Source organism: Sapajus apella, unplaced genomic scaffold (assembly GCF_009761245.1).
Source record: "Sapajus apella isolate SASKATOON/1434 unplaced genomic scaffold, GSC_monkey_1.0 scaffold137, whole genome shotgun sequence".
Taxonomy (NCBI): domain Eukaryota; kingdom Metazoa; phylum Chordata; class Mammalia; order Primates; family Cebidae; genus Sapajus; species Sapajus apella.
In genome coordinates, this window is record NW_022437077.1 from 3422050 (window position 1) to 3447711 (window position 25662).

Consider the following 25662-nt stretch of genomic DNA (forward strand, 5'->3'; position numbering starts at 1 on the left):
AAAAAAAAAAAAAAGTTATACTGCAGCCATACAACAGAATAGTACGCCACCTTGAAAAAAAAGTGAGGAAGCTCGTTCTGTGCTGATATGGAAGGCTTGAGACACTGTTGAGCTCAGAGGTCAGCAAACTTTTTCTGTAAAAGGCCAGATAGTAAATATTTTAGCCTTTGCCAGCCATGCGGTCTGTGTTGCAACTACTCGGCCCTGCCACTGCAACACGAGAGCAGCCACAGACAATATGTAAACAAATGAGCAGAGGTTCCAATAAAATGACTTACAGCAACAGGTGGTGGGCTGGCCTTGGCTGGTGGGCCATGGTTTGCCAACCTGTAGTTTAACTGATAAAAACCAAGTACAGCCGGGCGCGGTGGCTCGCGCCTGTAATCCCAGCACTTTGGGAGGCTGAGGCGGGTGGATCACGAGGTTAAGAGATCGAGACCATCGGGGTCAACATGGTGAAACCCCGTCTCTACTAACAATACAAAAAATCAGCTGGGCATGGTGGCGCATGCCTGTAATCCCAGCTGCTCAGGAGGCTGAGGCAGGAGAATTGCCTGAACCCAGGAGGCGGAGGTTGCGGTGAGCCGAGATCGCGCCATTGCACTCCAGCCTGGGTAACAAGAGCAAAACTCCGTCTCAAAAAAAAAAAAAAAAACCAAGTCCAGAGCAGTCTGTATAGTATGCCACCATTTGGGGAGAGTCACGGGAGAAGACGTGAATATGTACGTTCTTGTTTTTGCATATAATTTCTCTTGAAGGATACTCTGGTTTGTTTTTGTTTTTGTTTTTAAGATGGGGTTTCACCATGATGGCCAGGCTGGTCTTGAACTCGTGACCTCAGGTGATCCACCCACCTCGGCCTCCCAAAGTGCTAGGATTATAGGCGTGAGCCACCGCGCCCGGCTTCTTGAAGGATACTCTAGAATGGAGGTCTGCCCACAAAGCCTGAAATGTCTTCTCAACCTGTTGCCTTATAGAAAAAATGTGCTTACCTCTTCACTAGAAACTAATATTGGCAGCTGGGCGTGGTGGCTCACACCTGTAATCCCAGCACTTTGGAAGGCCAAGGCAGGTAGATCACCTGAGGTCGGGAGTTCGAGACCAGCCTGACCAACATGGAGAAACCTTGTCTCTACTAAAAATACAAAATTAGCTGGGCATGGTGGTGCATGCCTGTAATCCCAGCTACTCAGGAGGCTGAGGTAGAACCGCTTGAACCCAGGAGACAGAGGTTGCAGTGAGCCAAGATCACACCCCTGCACTTCAGCCTGGGCAACAAGAACGAAACTCCATCTCAAAAAAAGAAAGAAAAAAAAAAAGAAAACGAAACTAATATTGGCTGCCTCCAAGGAAGGCAACAGGGTGACTATGGGGCCAGAAAGAGAGCCTTTCTTTCCTATTGACTCTTTAGTATCTTTTACATGGGAATATGTGTGAATATGTTATCTGTTCAAAATCTAAGCTATATATTTTTAAACAGCAGATAGAAGACCTTTTGTCTTTTGAAAGTTTTTCAGGAGGAAATCTTAACTGCTAAGTTTGTGTTTTTTGTTAGGACAGGGTCCTCACTCTGTCACCCAGGCTGGAGTGCAGTGGCACGATCATAGCTCCCTGCAGCCTCAACCTCTTAGGCCCAAGCGATCCTCTCGTCTAAGCCTACCAAGTAGCTGAGACCACAGGCATGAGCCACCATAACTGGCTAATTTTTCTACTTTTTGTAGAGATGGGGGTCTTACTATGTTGCCTAGGCTGCTAGTATTTTTTTAAGTAATCATAACTTTGCCACCCAGCTGGCCCCTTCAACGGTTTCCATGAAGTATTAAACAAAGATTTCTTGGGAAGCAAAAAAATTCTGGATGACAGTGATTAATGAAGTGCATGAACTAGAGAACTGACATACAGGGAATAGGGGAATTAAGTGATGTGGAGAATATATGTCTATAAGCCATAGGACCAGGAAAAACTTACTCTTCCTGAAACACCCTGAATCAGGCCATAAGGGAGGGAGTCTGAGTGGAAGCCCTGCCCACAGGGGCTCTGCCAAGACGGAGCAAGATACAGCTGACGTCTGTCACTATGTAGGGGCAGCCTGGAGCATTCTGTTGAGTATTCTGAAGATATCCGCCTAGCTCCCAAAGGAGAGCTGGCCAATAGGCAGTGGGGAAAGGCAACCCTACCAACCCTGGGCAGCAGGCAAGCTTTGCAGGTTCATGTTGAGGGTTGCTGGCAAAGAGACTATCATGGGAAAGCTGTGTCTTGGGGCAGAAGGTGCTCTGGCTGGCAGAGGAAGGAGAAAAGAGAGAAAGAACGATATTCAGGTCAGGTGCCTTGCTGAAATAATTATATTGAGTCCAGGCCACAACACTCAGGGGCAAGTGTTTTTATTTCCGATATACAGATATGAAAAGTGAGTTTCAGAAAAACTAAATAACAGTGGCTCACACCTGTAATTCCAGCACTTGGGGAGGCCAAGGCGGGTGAATCACCTATGATCAGGAGTTTGAGACCAGCTTGGCCAACATGCTGAAACCCCATCTCTACTAAAAATACAAAAAAATTAGCTGGGTGTGGTGGTGCACACCTGTAATCCCAGCTACTTGGAAGACTGAGGCAGGAGAATCACTTGAACCCTGGAGGCAGAGGTTACAGTGAGCCAAGATTGCGCCACGGCACTCCAGCCTGGGCAACAGAGCAGAACTCTGTCTCAAAAAAAAGCTTAATAACGCGCCTTGGTTCACAAAGTTTGCGCGTGGCAAGTGGCCTAACTGAATCCATCCCCAGCAATTACACTCCTAGATATTTATAAACCAGATGTGCACGAGAGTTCACCAAAGCATGAGGATGAGATGTGCATAATTGCGCTATTTGTAATAGCCAGTCTGGAAGCAATCCACATGTCCCTTGAGATAATGAGTAAATTGTGGAAGTCTCACAAGGAAAAACTAAACAATATTATATATTTCAAAATTGAGTAGACTTTAAATGGTGTCATCACAAAAAAATAAGTATGTGAGGTGATGGATATGTTAATTAGCTTTATTTAATCATTCTACTATGTGTGTATCTATAAATATATCAAAACATCACATCATACCCCATAAACATATACAATTATTTGTCAATTAAAAATAAAATGGGCCAGGTGTGGTGGCTCATGCCTGCAATTCATCCCAGCATTTTAGGAGCCCATGAGTCCAAGACCAACCTGGGCAACACAGTGAGACCCTCCCCCTACAAAAAAATTAAAAATTAGTTGAGCATGGTGGTGCACCTGTAGTTACCTACTCGGGACACCTGAGGTGGGAGGATCACTCGAGCCCAGGATTTCAAGGATGCGGTGAGCCTAAATCACATCACTATACTTCAGCCCAGGTGACGGAATAAGACCATGTATAAAATTAAAACAATAAAAAATATATATAAATTAAAATTAGAATGTAAAATATATAAAATAAATAAAACAAAATGATCATGAGAATAAACAAATGATAACTACCCAGATCTACTTGGATGAATCTCACATAATGTGAAATTCTGTTGACCCAGTATTTAATGAAAAAAAGGTAAAGTAAACCTGGTGTTTGACATCAGGGTGGCAGTTACCCTTCGTGGGTGGAGAGGGGGTTTCCAGTGCTGTTCTTGTTCTGTTGTTTGATCTGGGTGCTGGTTGTGAAAACACATCCGCATCCACTTGGATTCACGCACTCTTCTGTTTGAACGTTGCACTCCAATGGAAACATTTTAACAGCTGAACCTCTATCTAATGCTTGTTTTTTTCCATGGCACCATACTCCTTTCCTGGCTGACAGGTATTGGCAGTGGCTGCTGCCATCACATGGACTGCAGCAGGGAGGCACCTGTGGCAGGGAGGCACCTGTGACAGGGAAGCACAGTGGGAGCTGCACATTCCATGGATCCAGGTGCTCCCAGGTGCCGCTACTGCTGCCCAAATCTCGGCGGCAGACCCAGACCTCCTGCTGCACAGAGAAGGCAGGAACCCTGCCCTCTTGGGCGGGGCTGCAGCTACCCAAGCCGCAGCTGTGGACGCAGCCTCCTTGGGTTCTTAGGGGGGCCGAGAGCAGGCAGGATCCGCCTGCCTGGGTGCAGCTGCAGCCACCCAACTGGCAGCTGCAGACTTGGGCCTCCTGCTCCACAAAGCAAGCAGGAGCTGGGGACTAGCAGGAGCCCCTAACAAGTGAGCAGGGCAGCCCTCCCAGGTGCAGGACCTGGGCATCTCTGCAGCCTGCATTCTCGGGCTGGGAAGGCTCCCCATCCCTGCAGGCTCAGGGGTGTCTGCTCCAACTGCCTGGACTCTCTCTTCTCCCAGCACCTGCTTCGATCTGGGAGTGGGTTAAAGGGGCCATGAATGGCAGAGTCAGATTCCTGGGCAGAAAGGGGTGGGTCCCCGGTGAGGCCACTCCTGGCCTGAAGTCTGGGAACTGGCTGCCAGTCCCCAGGACTGGAGTGGGGACTTGTGGTGCCCCCTCCCTGCTGCCCATGGCCATGCATGGAGCAATCAGCATGCACTTCACCCCCTCTTAGGTCTATAAAAGCCCCTGTCTCAGCCAGAGCAGGAAAAAGGATAGAGAGAGGAAGGGATGACCAGCTGCAGAGAGGAGCTACCCTCTCTGCCGATAACTAGAGATAATGGGACAAACAATAGCAGAGAGGAGCAACCTTCTTTCCCAAGGGCCTCCTCTGCTGAAAGTTGAACACTCCAGAGACGACCTGCCTACAGAGAGAAGCTACTCATTTTGGGTCTCTTGTGAACTGTTGCAACACTCAATAAACCTCTTAATCTTGTTCACCTTCCACTTGTCTGCATACCTCCTGGACACAGGACAAGAACTCAGGTAAAGGTGCCACCAGCCACAGAGGTTTTCGGGCAGAAAAGTGACACCCCAAAGATCCCGTAACAGTATGACACAGAGGATGGCATGGAATGGGGCATATTAAAGTGCCAGACTTGCTGTCCAAGACTGGGCTCAAGTCCTAACTTAACCACTACCTACCATCTTCCCTCCCAGCACTCACCTGAAATGTGGGCGCTAATTTCTCCTTTGCAGGGTATGTGTATAACAAAGAAATGAGAAACTAACATGTAAAAACGTACTAATAACATGCTAGGAGCCCATGTTATCTGAGCACCGGGTCTGCACCATGTTCTCCCCATTCCTTTCAATAAGTCTGAAGCTGAAGGATTCTCCCTATTTTATAGTCAAGGAGCCAAGGCTTAGTGCAGTGAAGAGATATACAGCTCCTAAGAGCTAAGCTGGGTTTACATCCAGGTCTGTCTGATCCAAAGTAAGAGCTCTATCCAGGACTGCCAGGAGGACCTGGGAGAGCCTGCCAGAAGCCATGAGGCCCGTCTCTCCCCAGTGCCTTCTATTCTGGAGAACAATCAAGACACAAAGGTCATAATGGCTTTGAACTCCAGAATCCTTCACCCCACTCATTTCCAGCAAAGTTCAGGAACCCTAGTCTCCTGCTTCCCCCCAGCCTTGTTGAGCCCATGGCTCAGTGTTCATTTTCCTCAATGATACACCAGGGTCTGCTGAGAATGTAGCTACTTAGGCCGGGTGTGGTGGCTCACACCTGTAATCCCAGCACTTTGGGAGGCTGAGGCGAGCAGACCACCTGAGGTAAGGAGTTTGAGACCAGCCTGACCAATATGGAGAAATCCTATCTCTACTAAAAATACAAAATTAGCCAGGCATGGTGGCACATGCCTGTAATCCCACCTACTCAGGAGGCTGAGGCAGGAGAATCGCTTGAACCCGGAGGCAGAGGTTGCGGTAAGCCAAGATCACACCATCGCACTCCAGCCTGGGCAACAAGAGGGAAACTCTGTCTCCAAAAAAAAAAAAAGGGGGGGGGGGCTAATTCAGACTCCCAAACTATTCCTGGCAAATCAAAACAGGCTTTTAGACTGCTCCTGCCCCAGTCCCTGCCTTACTCTGAGAAGCAGAACACTTTACCAAATTAACCACACAAGTACACGTGTCCCAGTTCCCCATGCCAGCATCTGTATCAGTCAGCTTCTGCTGTGTAACAAACAATCCTCAATCTTAGGGGCTTAAAGCAATACTGACTTATTATTCTGACTGATGAGCTGCGCAGTTCCTCCAGTCTGGGCCAGATCAGGTGAGGCTGGATGGTTTAGGGTGGCCTTACTCACATGTCTGGAGTCTCAACCAGAACACCCCCACTCCTGTACTCCCATCCTGAACTCAGGCCCTCTGCCCCTCAGCACTATTTGGGCAACTCCCTCATGCTTGCCACACCAGCCTGGAAACACCAGGCCTGGATCAATCCTCATGACCATGGTCCCCAAACTCATGATCAAACAGCAGCTGGGCCCCAGCACCGCCTGAGTGGCAATCGATCTCCTTCCACGTGGGCTCTCCCTCATTGTCCCCATGGTGGCCAGGAGCTGTGTCAAATTTGACTCTTCCCACTTTCTCTGAGCAGATGACTGGCCTCATGGTACCCCCTGCTTCACTTTCACTTCAAAGTTCGTGTTCCCTCTGACACATTTTATATTGATTGGTTTGTTTATATCTGTCTGCTCTGTAGAATTTAAGCTCCATGAGAATAAGGTGGTTTCTGATTTCTGAGATAGAGTCTTGCTCTGTCACCAGGCTGAGTAGAGAGGCACAACCACAGCTCAAGAAGTCCTCCCACCTCAGTTTCCTGAGTAGCTGGGACTGCAGGTGTGTACCGTCAGGCTCAGCTAAAGTGCTCTGAGAGTCTCACAGTGACACAATCTCAGACTCACTGCAAACTCCGCCTCCCGGGTTCAAGTGATTCTCCTGCCTCAGCCTCTCGAGTAGCTGGGACTACAGGCACGTGCCACCACCACACCCAGCTAATTTTTTGTATTTTTAGTAGGTAATGGTCTGTATCTCCTAACTTCGTGATCCACCCACCTCCACCTCCCAAAGTACTGGGATTACATGCAGGTGTAAGCCACCACACTCGGCCTGGTCTTAAAACTTTTGTAGAGATAGAGTTTCACCATGTTGCCCAGGATGGTCCCAAACTCCCGGGCTCAAATGATCCTCCCACCTCAGCCTCCCAAAATTACAGGCATGAGCCACCACACCTGGCCTGGTTTCTGTCCTTTAACTGTGGTATCTTCAGCACTAGAACTGGCATGTGGGGTAGGGTTGGAAGGACCCTCAATAAGTGTGTTTTTTTTTTTTTAGACAGGGTCTCACTCTGGTTGTCCAGGCCAGAATACAGTGGCATGATCTCAGCTCACTGCAGCCTCGACCTCCTAGACTCAGGTGATTCTCCCACCTCAGCCTCCTGAGTAGCTGGGACTAAAGGTACATGCCACCATGCCCAGCTAATTTTTTGTATATATATATAATTATTTTTTTTTTTTTTTTAGTAGAGACATGATTTCACCATGTTGCCCAAGCTGGTCTCGAACTCCTGGACTCAATTTGCCCACCATGGCCTCCCAAAGTGTTGAGATTACAGACGTCAGACACCACACTTGGCCTAGTAAATATTTATTTAATGAATGAACCAAAGAACAACTCGAGTGCTCAGAACTTAGGTGAGGACGGTGTGTTAAGCTTGCAGTTACCCATAGCCGCTCTGTTCTCTACAGCCTCCTCCCTCCAGGACAGGAAAGGGCTTTATGGCAGCCCCTGAGAATGAGCAAAACCTCAGGCAGGAGAGGCATGGGGTACAAGTCCCTGGAGGCCCACAGGCCAGTCAGCTCCAAGCGTATCCAGCAGACACCCTGCATGTGCATCACCCACTGGTGGCACTTAAAAATCCCTTTCTCCAGGCCGGGCGCAGTGGCTCAAGCCTGTAATCCCAGCACTGTGGGAGGCCGAGGTGGGTGGATCACGAGGTCAAGAGATCGAGACCATCCTGGTCAACATGGTGAAACCCCGTCTCTACTAAAAATACAAAACATTAGCTGGGCATGGTGGCGCGTGCCTGTAATCCCAGCTACTCAGGAGGCTGAGGCAGGAGAATTGCCTGAACCCAGGAGGCGGAGGTTGCGGTGAGCCGAGATCGCGCCATTGCACTCCAGCCTGGGTAACAAGAGCGAAACTGTCTCAAAAAAAATCCCTTTCTCCAGGCTCCACCCCAAGTGCCACCCCAAGTTCAGAGGGCCCAGGAACTTGCATATTAGCCTGCAACGCGCTGCATTTGAGTGTGACAAAGTTGTTCCACAGAGTCTTCGTGTACGCTCTGGGAGACAAGGCAATGCTGTCCCCATCCTCACTGTGGGACACAGGTCATCCACCAATGCTGACAGCCCTGCGGGTGGGTGGGTGACCAAGGCCTGTAGGGAACAGCCAATGACAGAACCTGGAAAAGAAGCTGGGGAGGAGACAGGCTCCAGGCTGACAAATCACAAAAGCTCAGGGCATGAGTTAGGTATGGTTCATCCATGGAACCTGCAAAAGCATAAGGCCCAGCCACATGGGCTGTGGTGTACAGGGTGGGAAGCGCCAAGCCCCCGCCCCTCCTTGGCTTTAGAGCAAGAACTGGGACACTGCCAGGATCAAGCATGGCATGACTGGGTATGGATGGATGGGGGTAGGGGGACCCTAGGTGGCAGCTCCAGAGGGAGAGAGGGATGTGTCTGAGGCCAGACACACCAGAACCCTGGCACCCTAATTAACTCAGTCCCCATCCCTTGAGTTGGCCACATCTTTTGCCCCAGGTGAGGACATGCCCCAAGTCCGCTCAACCTGAGCTCATAGGGATGGCCATGTGTCTGTCCCATGAAACCGGCTGCTGAAAACCTCACTTCCTCATTTAAACCTTCTTGAACTTGGCATCTTCCCTGCTTTAATCCCCAGTGGCTCTTCCCAACCACCTGCCAAGCACTGTGCTCTGTAACTGCTACCACAATTAAGGATTTAGGGCCACAAGGGTAGAGGCTCTGGCCTGTCCCACCCTCCTGCTCAGCCTTGCCCACTGAGGCAAGGGCCAGACAAAGCCCTAATGTACCAACCCATTGTCCTCCTCTGCCCCTAGTCTCTGCCCACTGCCACCCCACCCCATGGCCAAGAGTACTCATAGCTTCGCAGAGATGCCCACTGGATGCAGGGATGAGAGAAATTGCTCAAGGATCACTGGGCCCCTTGGCGGGAACAGGGTCAAAGGCCCAGGCCTGGGCTGTGCAGATAAGGCTGGCCTCTAAGGATGAGCATCCAGGTCCCAACATCCCAGAAAGGGCCCATGGGCCACCAGGGAACCACGGGCAGGGCCCAGGACAGAGGTAGAGTCCAGACCAGCACAAAGAGAAAGGCAATTTTATTCTTCCAAAAAAATGCACCAACTGCGGTTGAGCACAGGAGCACCCCTGGCCACGCCCCCAATCCTAAGCAGGGTCTGAGATGAGGCCAGGCCTGACCTGGGCTTGGGAGAAGCTGACTGGGCTCCCTGTGGCCTTTGGGAGGGAACACGCAGGCCTGGGTGTGGGGCTTTGCTGTTAGCACCAGGAGCTGCCCAGAGCTGGGCTTGGCGACAGGGCAGCACACGGCCTTGTTGCCTCCACCTGAGAGTCTGGGGAGGGGCTGGTGGCAGAAGGCTCCCTGCAGGAGGTCACCTGAGTGACACTCAAATTCACAGACCCCCTCTGCACCCCCAACCCCTGTAAACATGAGAATGGGCTCGTGACCCGCCCCAGCACCTCAGGACAAGATGAGGGTCCGAGATGTGTGGCTGGGCTTCAGGCGGCCCAGGAGCTGCCGGGCTTTCTCTTGCATGAAGAGCTGGTCCCTGGTCCCCCCGCAGGCCACTGTCTTCCAGGCACTGGACATCTGGGAGGAGACAAGAAGGTCACCACCCAGGCAGGGACTATGTACTCCCAACAGACCCTAGTGACCCTGGCCAGGGAAGGGTGGAGTCGAGACTCCCTTCCCAGAAGCCAGAGCCTTCTTATTCTCTCTCCAGATTCCTGGTGACCCTGGATAAGCCACTCCCTCGCTGTGGGCTTCCTCAGCTGAAAAGCAGGAGGCTGGACAAGGACACATGGCCATGTACTGCCCCCCCACCTGCCAAACACAGCACCAGCATCTCAAGGAGAAGCCACAGCCAGGAGGAGTAGTGAGATGGGTCAGCAGCCTGAAGACGGCCCCTGCCTGAAGGCAGGCATGCACTAAGCAAACCAAATACAAAGATAATGCTTAGTAACAAGTGAAACACAGGCATAAAAGAGAGAACCGCTGGGTGTCTCTACGGTTTGTGGGGTCAGGGAAGGCTTCCCCAAGGAAATGGCATTGAGACTGAGAGAAGAGTAAATTAAGCAAAGGCAGCCACAGGAAGGTAGCAGGAAAAGCATCCAGGCAGAGAACAGTCTAGACAATGGCCCTGAGCTAAGAAGGCCGGCACTGCAGGACCCCCAGGGATGGCCGGCACTCACAGGGGCAGGTGTCGAGAAATGGCTTCGGGGCTTCTGGGCCACTGCTGCCTTCTCAGGCTTGGCCTGCAAGAAGCCCTGGTTGAGCAGGCTGTTGTCTTCTTTGATACCTGATAGGGTGAGGCTGGAGGAGCTTGAAGGGGCAGTTGTCGGCTGAAACCAAAACCCAGTCAAAGAGTCACCTTTTTGCCACAAACTGGTAGAGGGAAGGAAAAACCCGATAATCCCACCCCAGCACCACCACCTGGTTGCTGGGACCTAGAAGAGGATACACACTTTTCTAAAGAACTTAATCCTGCTCTAAAGGTCTTTAAAAAAAAAAACAAAATCAAGTAAAAAAAAAAAAAACACCTGTGTGCATTTCAGAGCCTGATTCAGTTATGTCTTAAGACACAGTCAGGTACTTGGGGGCACATGAGCCCTGGGATAGGTGCCATGCAGCCCCCAGGCCGTAATAACATAATCAATAAATGTAGATTATTACTGAGCATTATTGAGTAATAACATACTCAATAATAAATGATGCCTTTACCACATGAAGCCTCAGGAGAAGCCAAGGTTGCTCCTAGTTTTCCTGGGCGCAGAAACATCCACAAGCATCATCAAGATGTGGCTTCCACCCCAAGCACAGCAGAGTTGCATGAAGCATCTCCCAGGCTCTCTGCTCTGCTTGGCACTGGGCCTTCCTGACTTAGGCTTGGCATCCCTTTTATAGGCAAAAAATGGGCTCAGGGAACCTGAAAGATCCCAAAGAGCAGTGATGGTGTCAGAACTCAAACCCAGGCCCACCTGACTCTCAATCTGTGCTCTTCACCTCCTGCAGTGACTTCTTTCTTTGTAGTAATCTGGCTGCAGCGCACATAAGTCCCCAGCCTGTCAGGGATCCCTGGCCAGGCCAAGGTTTCTCTGCAAGGACCGTGAGGGCAGCAGTCTACTTGGAAGATCAGGCAGCGCTTAACCTCTGTTCATGACGCCGCCGTGCCTCTCACTGCCTCCCCACTCTGAGCCAGGGCGAGCCAGCTCACCCCATTGTGGGCAGAGGGATCAGCAGCACAGCATAGCTTCTGCCGACTCAGGCTCTGCACAAGCAACAGCCACCTTCCTGAAGTCGACCTGACTGTAGCACCTGGCACAGCGAGTGCACTGGCCTGGGGGCCAAAGGGCACCCATCCCAGGGAAGATGTGCCCAAGTTCCTGGCTGTGCCTTAAGACACATCACTAGGCCAGGTGCTGTGGCTCACACCTGCACTTTGGGAGGCTGAGGTGGATGGATCACCTCAGGTCAGGAATTCAAGCCCAGCCTGACCAACATGGAGAAACCTCGTCTCTACTAAAAATACAAAATTAGCCGGGCATGGTGGCACATGCCTGTAATCCCAGCTACTTGGGAGGCTGAGGCAGGAAAACCGTTTGAACCTGGGAGGCAGAGGTTGCAGTGAGCCAAGATCATGCCATTGCATTCTGGCCTGGGCAACAAGAGCAAAACTCTGTCTCAAAAAAAAAGACACATCACTGACCTCACTGACCCTCTCTAGGGTCACTCTCATGAACAGAATGCAAAGGAGGGTGCTGGAAACCCAGAACCATGGGTTTTAAATATATCCTAGCCACTCAACTCTTGCCAAACAAAACCTTCTGTGAGAGACAAGCAGAGCTGCTGACTAAAGCCAGGAGTGGGTGCCCAGACCCACCCTCCCTGCAGAGCCCAGTGTTCCGGAAGCCCAGTTGGAGAAGCACAGACTAACTCCACCTCAAGGGTCCTCTACAAAACTCAACAGTTCCAAGGGCAGAAGGCTTCCAAGGAGACCTCATCCTCCTGGGAGCAGCTCTGGAGTGGGGTGGGGGTGGCTGAACCCTTACCAACGACAGAGCCTTGGGCAGTGTGGACATCATCAGCTTCACATCCTCATCCATAATGTCAAGAGCCAGAGACTTCCGGACTTTCTTGACGGGGCTCCGACGCACCTGGAGGTTGGGAGATAGGAGGGGGTTAGGGTGGGTGTCAGGATTCCCATGATCAGCACCTTGATGGTCATGGCCATGGATGGTCACAAAACCAGGCCCTGCTGCAGTGCAGACTTTCAGCAAGTCCCAGCTAGTGGGGATCCGCTGTGAGAAGAATGGGGGCACTGGGAAAGTTAGGCCCCATGCCCCATTACAAACTGTGCCCAGGGTAGATCCTGTCCTGCCAGGTGCTGCAACTGTGAGCAGGAACACAGTATGAGCCTCCACCAAAGTGACCTGCCCTCACCCCAAATGGACCACACACAGCCCCTCAAACAGTCCAGCAGAGAATCATCCCAATAACACCTAATATACCACCCACAGGTTTATGGAAGCATAAACCCCTCGGGACAAGCCCCTCTACAAATGCTTAATACAAGGAAGGAATGCCCCATCCCTAACCCTGCACCTCACATAAGTAGGTCCAGGGTCTGCTCCAATACCAGGGAGGGACTCTGAGAACCACAGCCCCCTCCACCCAGCAGCAGCTGCCACGGCTCAGAACCACCATCCCCACCAAGGAGAGGCCAGGGAGTGCCCTCGAGGTGAGGAGCCAAGATCTCTCCACCTGCACACGGGGTGCCAGCCCGAGTAAGTCCCACCCTGGCTGACCACCCACCTCCCCTCCTTACCTAACACCCTTGTACATCCCACCATTCCCAGCTCTCCCTTGAGGAGAGCAGTCTGGGGAAAAAGAGGAATACAAATAGACTTGAAGAAATCGCCCACTGTCACGAAAGTGAACGATGCAGTGGAAGGGAGTCTGGCATAGGATGGAGGCTTGGGACAGTCCCTTTCCTGCCCCTGCCCAGGAGTCCTTGCAGACTCCACCTCACCTGAACCCATTCCCCCACCCCCAGCTCATGCACCCTGACACTCAGCCTGGCGCCTGGCTGCCTCATCCTGACCGCTGCCTCCATCTGAAGGATTCCCTTGGGACCTCCCTTTCTGTGGCCCTTGGCACCCTGTGAATTCAGTCACGGGTATCTGTCTAGCATCTGGGTCTTAATCGCCGCTCAATCCACCACATCCAGCCCAGCCCCACTTCAGCAGGGTCCGAACACAATGTTGGGTAAGTGAGTGAATCCTTTAAAGAGGAGCAGGGGAGGCTCCCAGAGACGACACTGGCCTTGCCTTACCTTATCAGTTTCCTCAACAACCACCCTGAGAGGGGGGCAAAGGTGACATGCTGCACCCCCATTCTCCCCAGCACCTCACTTTCTACTACCTGTCTCCAGACGCCTCCCGCTGCCACGGCTCCAACACTCCCCTGCCCAAGCTGGCAGCGGAGGACTATCCCACTCCCACCTCACTCACCCCGGGCTTCCTCTTCTGCTTGTCGGGCCTGATGTCATCCTCGATGATGAGCTCGATGCCAGCCTCAGAGCGCAGCACCTCCTTCAAGTCCTCCTCCAGGTGAGGGGTCTGTGGCTGTGGGTAGGCGTGCAGTAGCCCATGTGAGATACCACACTCAGACTGCATGTGCGTGGGGCAGTGGGGCCAACCCAGCTGCAGCTGGGCTATCCTGGGTAAGGCAGGAAGGAGGCCTGATGCCAGGATGTTGATCTCACATGCATAATTCACAACCACTAACTGCTGCCTTGGATAAGCAGCTGATGACCTTGATTCCTGGGGTCCTGCCATGGCTGGGAGCAGCCCAGGGACGCATAGTAACCCTCACATAGCCCTGTGCGATAACTGTCATCTTACTCAGGTAGAAACAGAGGCTCAGAGATCAAGAGGCTGGCCCACAGTCACACAGCTGCTGAATTAGGACCCAGACAGCTCAAAGCCCAGGCTCACTCAACCCTTTGTTCCACACTAATGGGGGCTCTCAAACCCATTTCCCTTTCTCAGGGTTCCAAGGGCCTCTCCAGCTTCAGGCAGCAGAGAACAGGGGAGGGAGAGTGCTACTAAGAGTGAAAGGTGCGAAGCACAGCAAATGCTCAGGAGTCCCACAGAAAGCCCCTGCATACTTTAATTACAGCTGCCACGCAGGGTCCCTGGAAAGCCTGCTTGACTCCATCGCAGGCCCAGGGGAGCCTCAGCCTCCAGCCACCTTGGGTTTCACAGGAGGCTCCACACAGCAGAGAGGGCAGGGGATCCACTGCAGACCCTGTCCACAGTCCAGTGCCTCCACAACCATGCCTTTCTCTCACCCTCCACTGATTTCTAAGATGCCTGCATGTTACAGAAAGCCCAAGGTGCCAACTCCTTTTTTCAGAGAAAATACAACCATCCCATCAACTGGGAAGAGTAGTGGGGAGAAGGGCAGCCTGCACACTGTGGGCAATAACCACGAGGGGCTTTCCAGTGCTCTGTAGGAAACCAGGAGTTGGTCAGAAGACAGGCCAGAGCAGCAACCTGCCACTTCTCTGAACCAGGCACAGTGTTATCTTTGCCTGAAACTGTTTTAGCTATAATGTTTCACATCAGTCTCCCCCATCCTGAGGCTGAGTGTGACAGGATACCACCATGTCTCCAGCATGTGCCTGCACATTCAGCTGCTCAGGAACAGAGGAGGTGATAAGGAACAGCCTCCGTTTCCCCATTTATACTATCAGGATCTCTGCCTCTTCTCAGGAGGAAGAATCAAGTGAGACCTCAGAGAGAAGGGTCCTGTGGATTGAACATGGTTGGATGAACCCAAGAGACCCCACTGTGCAGAGATCTGTGGCAGCGACCACACCACATACCAGGGGCTTCAGGGGTCCGTACTTCTCCAGGGCATTCTTGAAAGGGGTTGGCGTGTGGGGAGTGTTGTCCATGGAGTACTTCTGATCTGGGGTTACAAACCTGCCACGGGCCAGAGCGGGGGAATTAGTGACAAGAAAGGGGCTGACACCAGGCACTCTGCTACCCAGGCTCCACCTTCCCCCAATCTGACCTTTGGCCCCAGCACAGGTTCTCTTCCCATCCCTCTCCCCACCCTGCAGGTCAAAGTCAGGGGCTCAGGGGAAACAGAAGGAACAGGAGAATCTAAGAGGGGCCAGGAGCACCAGAGGGGTGGCAGAGAGCCGAGAATGCTGCTCTGTCACGGTCCAGGCTTGGGACTTTCCAGAAAACAAGGTAGCCCATGGCCACACTTCAGGAACAGTATGACGGGCACGGAGCAAGGCGGGAACCCAGGAAGATCCCATCCCTGACCAGCTCTCCCTGGAGAGCCTGTGGTAAGCAGGATGATGGCAGCACAATGAGGGAAAGGTGGGGCACAAGGCAAGGCCAGCATCTTCCCAGGTCTCCCAAGAGTTCACTGAGGTGATGGACACACAGAGGGAACCCTTCAGCAGAGCAGAGAGGAACCCAGGACGGTCTGGTCCAGAAGCAGAACTGTAAGATGCTTCTATGAGATGTGGACCCGCCATGGGTGATTTCTGCCTGCCCTTGCAGTGGGGATCAAAAGAGGCACCTCACACCCCAGAGAACCAGAGCTTGCGGTACAGGGCTGGGCCAAGCTGGCTGTGGGCAAATGTCAAATGTCAGCTCTGATGGAAGCTACCAGCTTCCACAAACAAGCCGTTATGCTAGTACGTGACCTTAGTCAACTGGAGATGCCACCATAGCTGACTCTCGTGGCATAACCAGGGCATTTAAAGGATGAGAGAAACATCCCAGGTAGCCAGGGACTCAAGTGAAGAGGCCAACTCCTAGACACAGCAGCCTGGGGCCTGGCCGCCTCCACTTCCCGCAGCTGGCCAGCCACTCCGTGGGGAGATAAAAAGCTAGAACAAGCGCAGACCATTCTTTTCTTCCTTCCTCAGCACCTAGAGATTAGGCAGGATCCACAGTCTCTTCCCAAACCCTTGTTATCCCCCACCTGGGACACAGAGATCCCCCTCTGTAAGGAAGAGTGAAGACAGATAAGCAACAGGTCAAATATACACATCTCACAGTTCAAACCACAACTCAAAGAGGGGAATCTGAGCCACTCAAGCATCTCGATGGGACACAGCATTTCTAAGAAACATGAGAAAGTTCCAGAACCTCTCTAATTTGTGGCATTAACAAGGACTAAGAGCACACATGACACATGGCCAAAGGCAGTGGCTCACACCTGCAATCCATGAGAGGATCATCTGAGGCCATGAGTTCAAGAACAGCCTGGATAACACAGAGAAACTCCATCTCTACTAAAAATTTAAAAAATCAGCCAGGCGTGCTGTTCCCTGTAGTCTCAGCTACTCAGGAGGCTGTGGCAGGAAGATCACGCAAGCCCAGAATTTGAGGCTGCAGTGAGCCATGACTGCACCACTGAACTCCAGCCTGAGTGAGGAAGAGAGACCTTGTTTCACAAAAAAAGAGTATATACACACATTAGAAAATGCAAGGAGGCCGGGCACAGAGGCTCACGCCTGTAATCCCACCAATTTGTGAGGCCAAGGTGGGCAGATCACCTGAGGTCAGGAGTTCGAGATAAGCCTGACCAAAATGGCGAAACTGTGTTTCTACTAAAAATACAAAACTTAGCCAGGCTTGGTGGCAGGCACCTGTAAATCCCAACTACTCGGGAGGCCATGGCAGGAGAATCACTGGAACCTGGGAAACAGAGGTTGCAGCGGGCCAAGATTGCACCATTGATTGCACTCCAGCCTGAGCAACAGTGAAAGACTCCATCTTTGAAGAAAAAAAAAACCCTCAGGGAGAGGCCAGGCACAGTGGCTCACACTTGTAATCCCAGCACTTTGGGAGGCCGAGGCAGGCACATCACGAGGTCAGGAGTTCAAGATCAGCCTGACCAACACGGTGAAACCCTGTCTCTACTAAAAATACAGGCATGGTGGTACGCACTCATAGTCCCAGCTACTCAGGAAGCTGAGGCAGGAGAATGGCTTGAACCCGGGAGGCAGAGGTTGCAGTGAGCCAAGATCGTACCATTGCACTCCTGCTGGAAGACACAGAGATTCCATCTCAAAAAAAAATTTTTTTTTGTAGAGATGTGGTCTCCCTATGTTGTGCCCAAGCTGGTCTTAAACTCTAGTCTCAAGTGATCCTCCCACCTCAGCCTCCCAAGTGCTGGGATTGTAAGAGTGAGCCACTGAGCCAGACATTGGAGACTGATTTCTGACTAAGGGATTCACAAATCTTTTCCCAAAATTATGTATCATTATCAGAGCTAAAATTCCTGAGCTTATTTCTGAATCACAAAATAAAAGTGATTTCCTCCTCCAGCAAATGTATTAAGCAGAGGAATAGATAGTTAAGCAACTGTCTCCATCTGGAATTCAGAATCATGATGACCCAAGTAGGTAAACTTATTTACAAGCACCTCCATGAAAGCAGGTTAGCGAGCAACCTGTACAGGCTTCCAGACAGAAAACGCTGTGCTCCGTAAGCTCAGCAGGAATGTGGCCTCCACTCCTGACAGAGAGACTGGGACACTTTCGTCCTGCACATAGGCTGCTCAAACACAATAAATTTGCACTTGAAACCTTACAAAGGGGAAGAGATTATGTTTTTCAGGCTAATTTGGACTATCTCTTTTCCTAAGATAGAAAATTATGAAATGCAGGCCAGGTGCAGTAGCTCACACCTATAATCCCAGCATTTTGGGAGGCTGTGGCAGGAGGATCACTTGGAGGCCAGTTTAAGACCAGCCCAAGCAAAGTAGCAAGACCTCACCTCTTAAAAAATTTTAATTAGTTGAGCATGGTGGCATGCACCTGTAGTGCCAGGTGCTTAGGAGGCTGAGGCAGGAGGATCACAAAAAAGGAAACTATTAAATTAAAAACTACAAATGAGGAAAAGCAAAGGTGGAGCCCCAGACAATACTGACAAAAATGGTAAATCGTGGTGGCCAGAAACGAGAGGGCTTCCTTAAAACAGTCTCCAGTGGTATTCCAAGGGTGCTCCCTCCCCACTGTTCCACCAGTGGTCCTGAGGCCCATGGTGTGGCATTGCTGAGGGAGAGGAGAGGAAGGTGGGGGGCAATGCAGCACTCACGCAGCATGTTTCTGGTGCAGGGGTGTCTTGTCCCGGTGCAGTGGTGTGGTGACCACCACCTTCTGGCTACACACTGGGGTGGATGTCAGTGAGGGGCTCTCCAGCTCCAATGTGTCCTGTTTATTCCAGAAGTTCAGAAACTGCCGAAGAAGAGAGAGGGAACAAGACAAAATGATAACCTACGTGTGGACTCCTGAGGCCTCAGCGGGTCATGGGAAGAGACAGACCCTTGAGTCCCTCCCCCAGAACATCTGCTCTCTGACACTGAGGTCCCCTCCTGACCCATCAGACACTAGAGGACAAGGACTGAGACAGATCGATGGCAGGAGGCCACCAAGCAGGTTCACATAGACCTCTGCACTTCTGTCACCCTAATACTAGCTTTTGCCATCTCTACCCTTGAGTGTTGACAAGGCAGTTAAAGCACAGGAAGCCAACTGCGGGAGAGTGACTCCTTCACAGAAGAAATAAAACTAGCTCTGAACTGACCTGTGAAGGCACAGGGCATGTGATGGCTGTAGTGATGCTGGTGGCAGAGGGGTTACCAATTAGAGAGCACCTTCTCTTGCCGGGGCTAAGCATTTCACACAAATAATTTCATTTAGTTCCCACAAATCCTGAGACACAGGCACCACTACTATCCCCTTTTACAGATGAGAAAACCAAGGCTTAGAGGTTTTGAGTCTTGTGCTGAGTAATAGAGGTGAGACTCATATCTAGATCTAAGTCACCATCCATCCATCCTTTGAAGCACCACCCTTTCTTCCCTTCCTGCCCTGAAAGTGCTATAATAGAGAGCCATCTGCAACCCTCAGGGCCTCTACCCTAAATGGGGTCTCTGGAGCAGGGCGGCCACTGTACTCCATCATCCTGAGCTTCCCAAATAGCAGCTTAGGGCCCCAGTGTCTTCCTTCTCCCGCCAGCAGCCCTCACTAGGAGCATGTTAAAGGCTGACTTGCGTCTCCCTCAAATTTACATCCTTAAGTCCCAACTCTCAGCACCTCAGAGTGGGACTGTATTAATACTTGGAGACAGGGCCTTTATTTTTTTACTTCATTTTATTTTATTATTATTTTTTTTAGAGATGGGGTTTCAGGCCAGGTGCGGTGGCTCAAGCCTGTAATCCCAGCACTTTGGGAGGCCGAGGCGGGTGGATCGAGACCATCCTGGTCAACATGGTGAAGCCCCGTCTCTACTAAAAATACAAAAAATTAGCTGGGTGTGGTGGCGCCCATCTGTAGTCCCAGCTACTCAGGAGGCTGAGGCAGGAGAATTGCCTGAACCCAGGAGGCGGAGGTTGCGGTGAGCCGAGATCGCGCCATTGCACTCCAGCCTGGGTAACATGAGTGAAACTCCGTCTCAAAAAAAAAAAAAAGAGAAAAAGAGATGGGGTTTCACCATGTTGGCCAGGTTGGTCTGGAACTCCTGACCTCAGGTGATTCACCCACCTCGGCCTCCCAAAGTGCTGGGATTACAGGCGTGAGCCACCACGCTCGGCCGAGATAGGGCCTTTAAAGGGGTAAATTAGGCTGGGCACAGTGGCTCACCCCTGCAATCCCAGCACTTTGGGAGGACGAGGTGGGCAGATCACCTGAGGTCAGGAGTTCGAGGCCGGCCTGGCCAACATGGTGAAACTCCATCTCTACTAAAAATACAAAAACTAGCCGGGCGTGGTGGTGAGCACCTGTAATCCCAGCTACTCGGGAGGCTGAGGCAGGAGAATTGCTTGAACCCCAGAGGCGGAGGTTACAGGGAGCCGAGAGTGAGACAGAGTAAGACTCCGTCTCATTAATAACGTGGTAAGTTACAGGCCGACAAACAAGGTTAAACCACCTCTACTAAAAACACAAAACTTCAGCTGGGCGAGGTGGCTCACGACTGTAATCCAGGCACTTTGGGAGGCTGAGGCAGGCGGATCATGAGGTCAGGGGTTTGAGACTAGCCTAGCCAACATAGTCAAATCCTGTCTCTATTAAAAATACAAAAAATTAGCTGGGCATGATGGCAGGTGCCTGTAATCCTAGCTACTCGGGAGGCTGAGGCAGGAGACTCACTTGAACCTGGGAGGCAGAGGTTGCAGCAAGCTGAGACCACACCACTGCACACATACCCACCCAGGCAACAGTGCGAGACTCCATCTAAAAAAAGACACAAAAAACAAAAAACAAAACAAAACTTTACCAGGCGTGGGTGGCGGGCACCTATAATCCCAGCTACTCAGGAGCCTGAGGTGGGAGCACTGCTTCAACCCAGGAGGTGGACACTGCAGTGAGCTGAGATCATGCCACTGCATTCCAGCCTGAGCAAGAGTGAGACTATATCTCAAAAAAATAAAATAAAATAAAGTGGTAAGTTAAAGTCATTAGAGTGGGCCCTAATCCAGTAACTGGTATCCTTACAATGTTATAAAATAGGAGGTTTTAAAAGACAATAGATTAGGACACAGGCAACCATGTGAAAACACAGCATGAGCCAGCATCTACAAGCCAAGGAGAGAGGCCTCAGAAGAAACCAACACTGCTAAATTTGTTGTCAAAGCCACGCAGTCTGTGGTACTCTGCTAAGCAGCCGGAGCAAACCAATACAGGGTCTCTTTCAAAATGCCACTAGCCATCCTGACCCGTGATGACAGGGTGGCCTCCTGCACCAGGCCCCCTCAGAGCCTTGCTCTCTCCCACAACATGACGAGAAGAGCAGACCTAATGAGAGCCAAAGACCTAGGTTATACATAAGCCCACCAAGGCCCTGCACCACCCACCACTCCTAGCCCTGAACTCCACACCTCCACTCTGCCCTTCCTTTTCTGTGCCTTTGGTCAAGGTGCTCAAGGAGACCCAGCCCAGACACTGTCTCTGCAGGAAGACCAGGTGCCTCCCACGAACTTTATCTCAGAGAGACCCTGGCACCCGTCCCTGGCTCCCCTGAGGCTCTGTGGTGCCTAACAGAGCACCCAGGGGCAACACCTGTAACAGTGAGTTCTCAGTGACTTTGCAATTGCTATCACCATGGCACCACCCACACTCTATTCTGATTAATTCATTACAAGCCTATCCTCAGCACTGGCTATATCCCAGGTCTTCCCAGCACTGGGGACACCCTGTCATCTTCATCTTTGCTCCCCAATGCTAGCAAGTCTGCTATGAAATACGTTCAATAAATGGACTGAACAAACAGTTCTTTTCTTCCCCTTCATTACCCAGTTACCACCATTCCCCTCTTCCTCCTCTCCTCCTGGTAGTCTTCCTGGACTTGCCCACACTAGATACATGTATGCAGTACCATAAGCCTTCTCCTTCATCCTGCCTCTCACATTTCTGGGTCTTGTTTAGTTAACTAGTCTTCCTATCAGAGCCTAAACTGCATGAGGGCAGAACCAGGTCTGGTTTGCTCACCCATGCCCCCAGCACTGAACACCAGGTGTCTGTACCGACCCAATAAATAGCCAGAGTGGGGTCCACGCACCTGGGAGGGTGAGAAGGGCAGGGTCTTAACAGGTGTGCTCTTGGGGGTGAGGCTGTTACAGGAATCCAGGAAAGACAGACTGGTGCCATTCTCAGTGACAGGGGACAGAGCCACACGCCTCTTCCTCTGCCGCTTGAGCACTGAGGGCGGCGTGCCAATGCCGGAGCCCCCAACTTCAGTGCTGGGGGAGATGGGGATCAGCTCGCCCCGGCTGCTCCGACTGAGGTCCGAGATGGTGTGGCCATCCAGGCGGTACTCGGTCACGCTGGGCACTGGGGCAGCAGGCGGGCGGAGTGGCAGGACCTGCTGCTGATGTGACGCTTGCGGCTGCACCAGGTTGTTGTTGATACTGTCCTCTGCAGATGGCTCCTCAGGGAGGTCAAATTTACTCAAGTCACACCAAGCATCGGGGTCCTGTCCAGGGAGGGAGGTTAAAATTGCAATTACTCTCCTTTTAATACAAGAGGACTTGTCCATTAAGGGAAATATGTAAGTGTCAAGTATAAACCTATACAGCCCAGGACTAATCATTAATATCTCACACATTTCCTCAGAGTTTTCTATGACTGTACATCTATATTTTCATACATTCTTTTTTTCCTTAAAAAGACAGGGTCTCTGTTGCCCAGGCTGGAGTACAGTAGCACAATCACAACCACAGTTCACTGCAGGCTTGAATTCCTGGGCTCAAGTGATCCTCCCACCTCAGCCTCCTGAGTAGCTGGGACTACAGACATCTACCAAGACTCTTGGCTAATTTATTTCTTATTTTCATTTATTTATTTATTTATTTATTTAGATGAAGTCTTGCTCTGTCACCCAGGCTGGAGTATAGTGGCGTAATCTCCACTCACTGCAACTTCTACCTCCTGGGTTCAAGCAGTTCTCCTGCCTCAGCCTCCCAAGTAGCTAGGACTACAGGTGTGTGCCACCACACCCAGCTAATTTTTGTATTTTTAGTAGAGACGGGTTACAGATTTCACCATATTGGCCAAGCTGGTCTCAAACTCCTGACCTCATGACCCACCCACCTCAGCCTGCAAAGTGCTGGGATTTCAGGTGTGAGCCACCGTGCCTGGCCTTGGCTAATTTTTGTAAAAGCTTTTTTATAGACAGTGCTTCGCTATGTTACCCAGGCTGGTCTAGAATTCGTGGGCTCACATGATCCTCCCAAAGTGCTGGGAGCATAGGCATGAACCACAGTACCACACCTGCCCATTATTTTTACAGAATGAAATACAGAGCATTGAATGGGATGTCGCTCATCATTGGTGCCTCCTTGGGGCAGCTCACAAAAGTTGTTTCCAATCCCTACAATTCTCCTAGGGAAGTCACTAGCCATCCTGACCCATGATGAGCTTTCGCTTTCATACCAAGGAAGATGAGCTAAGGGGATTCGGTCTCCCTGAAGTTACTCAGCTTCTAAGAAGCCCATGAATCACTCCAGGTTTTCCCTCTTTTACTCAATAAATCACAACACAAACCAAAAGTCTTCTGGACACAGAGGCTTCCACTTTGGTCTGTGGGGATCTGGCCTCTGAGTGGACCCCAGTGCTAATGGCAAGTTCTGGTTCCCAGGACTTACAGGAGCCTGGGACAGTTCACTCCCAAAGGTGAAGGCCACCTGGGGGCAGGTCCGACCTCAGGCCCACACCCCAACCTCAGGGTGGTCCCAGCACTGCAGACGTCTGGTAGACGAGAAGTAGATCCTACAAGGACCACCTGGAGTGGACAGAGCAGGGAAGGGAGGACGGAATTTCCACACATGCAGTAACTCCCCCAAAAGATGAAGAAGATCATTGTGGAAATAGCCTGAGTGTTGAGCCAGACAGCAGGGTCTGACTGCTGTTCCCAGAGGGCACCAGCTGTGTGACACTGGTCAAGTCTCCTGGCCTCTCTGAGCGTGGGGTGCTCACTACCCACCTCACAGGTTGTTAAAGACCAATGAAGAACCCACACATTAGGTAGCAAGTGAAGGGCCTGGCATGTGGCAAGCACTCAAATGTTAGGTACTGTCATTACTCATTAAGCATCAGGTATGACAATCAGTGGGTGCTCAATACAAGTGAGCTGTGCCTGCCAAGCAAAAGGAAACAGAACCGTCTGAGGTAAAGGGAGGTGATGCTGTGGTACACAGTGTGCCAGGCATAGAGGGATCGACTCTCATCTTAGCACTCCCCTCAGGGCTGGCAGGAGAGATGGCATCCAGTGCTTGCCTCAGAGCTATGCTGAGAATCCACGAATGTGCTGGTGCCTGTCAAACTCCTCCGAAACCCCCTGGAGGTGGAGGCACCACAGACAGACCCTGCAGCTGGTTCCGGTCCCAGCCACTGGGGTCAAGAGGTGAGACCTAGAGTGAAAGAGGGCCTGAGCAGATGGCCCTCCAACCCTCTATCAGGTAATAGCGGGAGCACAGCATGGCAGTCAAGACCACCAAGCATACTTGCTGTGCAACCCTGGGTATACCACTTGACCTCTCCCAGCCTCAGTCTCACCTATAAAACAGGAACGACACACCTCACAGGATGCCATGCAGACTGTGTGAAGCTTAGAGCCCGGCAGTTAGTAGGTGTTCTAGGACAGCAGACACTCACGTGGGAAGGCAAACGCGGTCCCTCGTACCGAACTCCCCACCCCAGTGACCAGGCCTCTGGTCTTCACCTCCCAAACCCCACTCTACACTGCAGGCCTGGCCAATGCAGTCAGAAGCTGGGGTGTCGCACCAAGAAGCCCTCCTCAAAGGACACAACCCCACAGCCTACACAGTAACCACAACACGGGGCTCAATACCTGCCCCACTCCGAGTAACCTGAACCCACTCAGCACTCCAAGACCAGAACCAAGCCTTGGCACTTCCTGGGGACCTCTTCAGGGAGGCCCAACCATGTGTAATGTCACAAATACCACGCTGTCCTGTGCTGTCACCTGCCAGTCAACCTTTAGGGCTCAGTGCAGTGACACCTCCTCTGGGCAACCTTCCCACCCCACCCTGTGCCATACATAGAAATCATATGCCACCACAAACTCCCACTGCACACACTGGGAGCTCCCTAGGAACAGGGACTGCGTGGTGACAACCCTGGTGTCCCCAGCCCTTGAGTCAGGGCTGGCCACTCAGCATGAAGTCAGTAACTGTTAGCGACAGAATGGGCAAAAGGACGTGGGCCCGCAAGAGAAGCACTTCCTACCAGGAGCGCTCTGTGCAACTGCGAAGTGCTGCGACCAACATACCGATTCAATCAAATCCAGGGCTTCAGAGAGGCTAGAACCCACGGCAGGGATGAGGAGATTTGTAGCCTCCACCACCCACTTGTAGGGCAGGCTCATTTCCGGCGGGGAGCCTTCCTGGTCCTCACGCTTCGGGAATTCCTCCAAGGGCTCTGGTGTTCGCACTGCATCCAGATCTGTAGGGATGGGCTCCTGCTCCTTCCAAGTGGTGGCTGCTGTAGGTTCCTCCTCACTGCTTTCCTCCTCCTTCATGGTAGGAGGGCCAGAGGGCCAGCTGGTCAGAAGGCTTCCCTGTAAGACACAAGAATACATCATTTGGATTTCACTGAGATATAGACTATACAGTAGTTGCCAGCTATAACACACAACCTGAATCTAAGACGGAAACTCCAATGAACTCAAATAGACAAACATTCTACAAAAGAATTAGCCACACCATCTACTTCAAAATTAAATGCAATGTCTGGTCCTAGACCACATTATGGGCAGGAAAACATGGAATATAAACTGTAGATAAGCATCCTGAATTAAGCTTAAATTCCCTGTACTGAATTTAACTTTACCGTGTTTATGTAAGTGAATGGCCTTATTCTTAGGAATATATGCTACAAAACTAACTCTCAAAGGGC

At 51.4% G+C, this 25662-nt stretch overlaps 1 protein-coding gene across 1 annotated transcript; it reads right to left on the reverse strand.

Annotated features, from left to right (window-relative positions):
* Positions 1 to 9274: 9274 nt before the first annotated feature.
* Positions 9275 to 25619, reverse strand: MYBL2 (MYB proto-oncogene like 2). The gene is made up of 8 exons (XM_032263548.1): positions 25037 to 25619; positions 21806 to 22219; positions 18344 to 18483; positions 15100 to 15199; positions 13721 to 13834; positions 12260 to 12364; positions 10403 to 10552; positions 9275 to 9800 (listed from the first exon to the last, which is right to left on the reverse strand). The coding sequence occupies exons 1-8, from the start codon at positions 25346 to 25348 to the stop codon at positions 9672 to 9674; spliced, it is 1464 nt and encodes a 487-aa protein (XP_032119439.1). The 5' UTR covers positions 25349 to 25619; the 3' UTR covers positions 9275 to 9671.
* Positions 25620 to 25662: the final 43 nt, after the last annotated feature.

Excerpts from the sequence above, each read along its gene's own strand:
- MYBL2 (XM_032263548.1), bottom strand. The coding sequence starts at position 25,348 with ATGATGTATTCTTGTGTCTTACAGGGAAGCCTTCTGACCAGCTGGCCC. Across the intron at positions 18,484-21,805 it reads TGCCCTTCTCACCCTCCCAG|TTTCTGAACTTCTGGAATAA; the intron begins GTGCGTGGACCC and ends CTTCTTCGGCAG. Across the intron at positions 15,200-18,343 it reads CTGCACCAGAAACATGCTGC|GTTTGTAACCCCAGATCAGA; the intron begins GTGAGTGCTGCA and ends GGCCCGTGGCAG.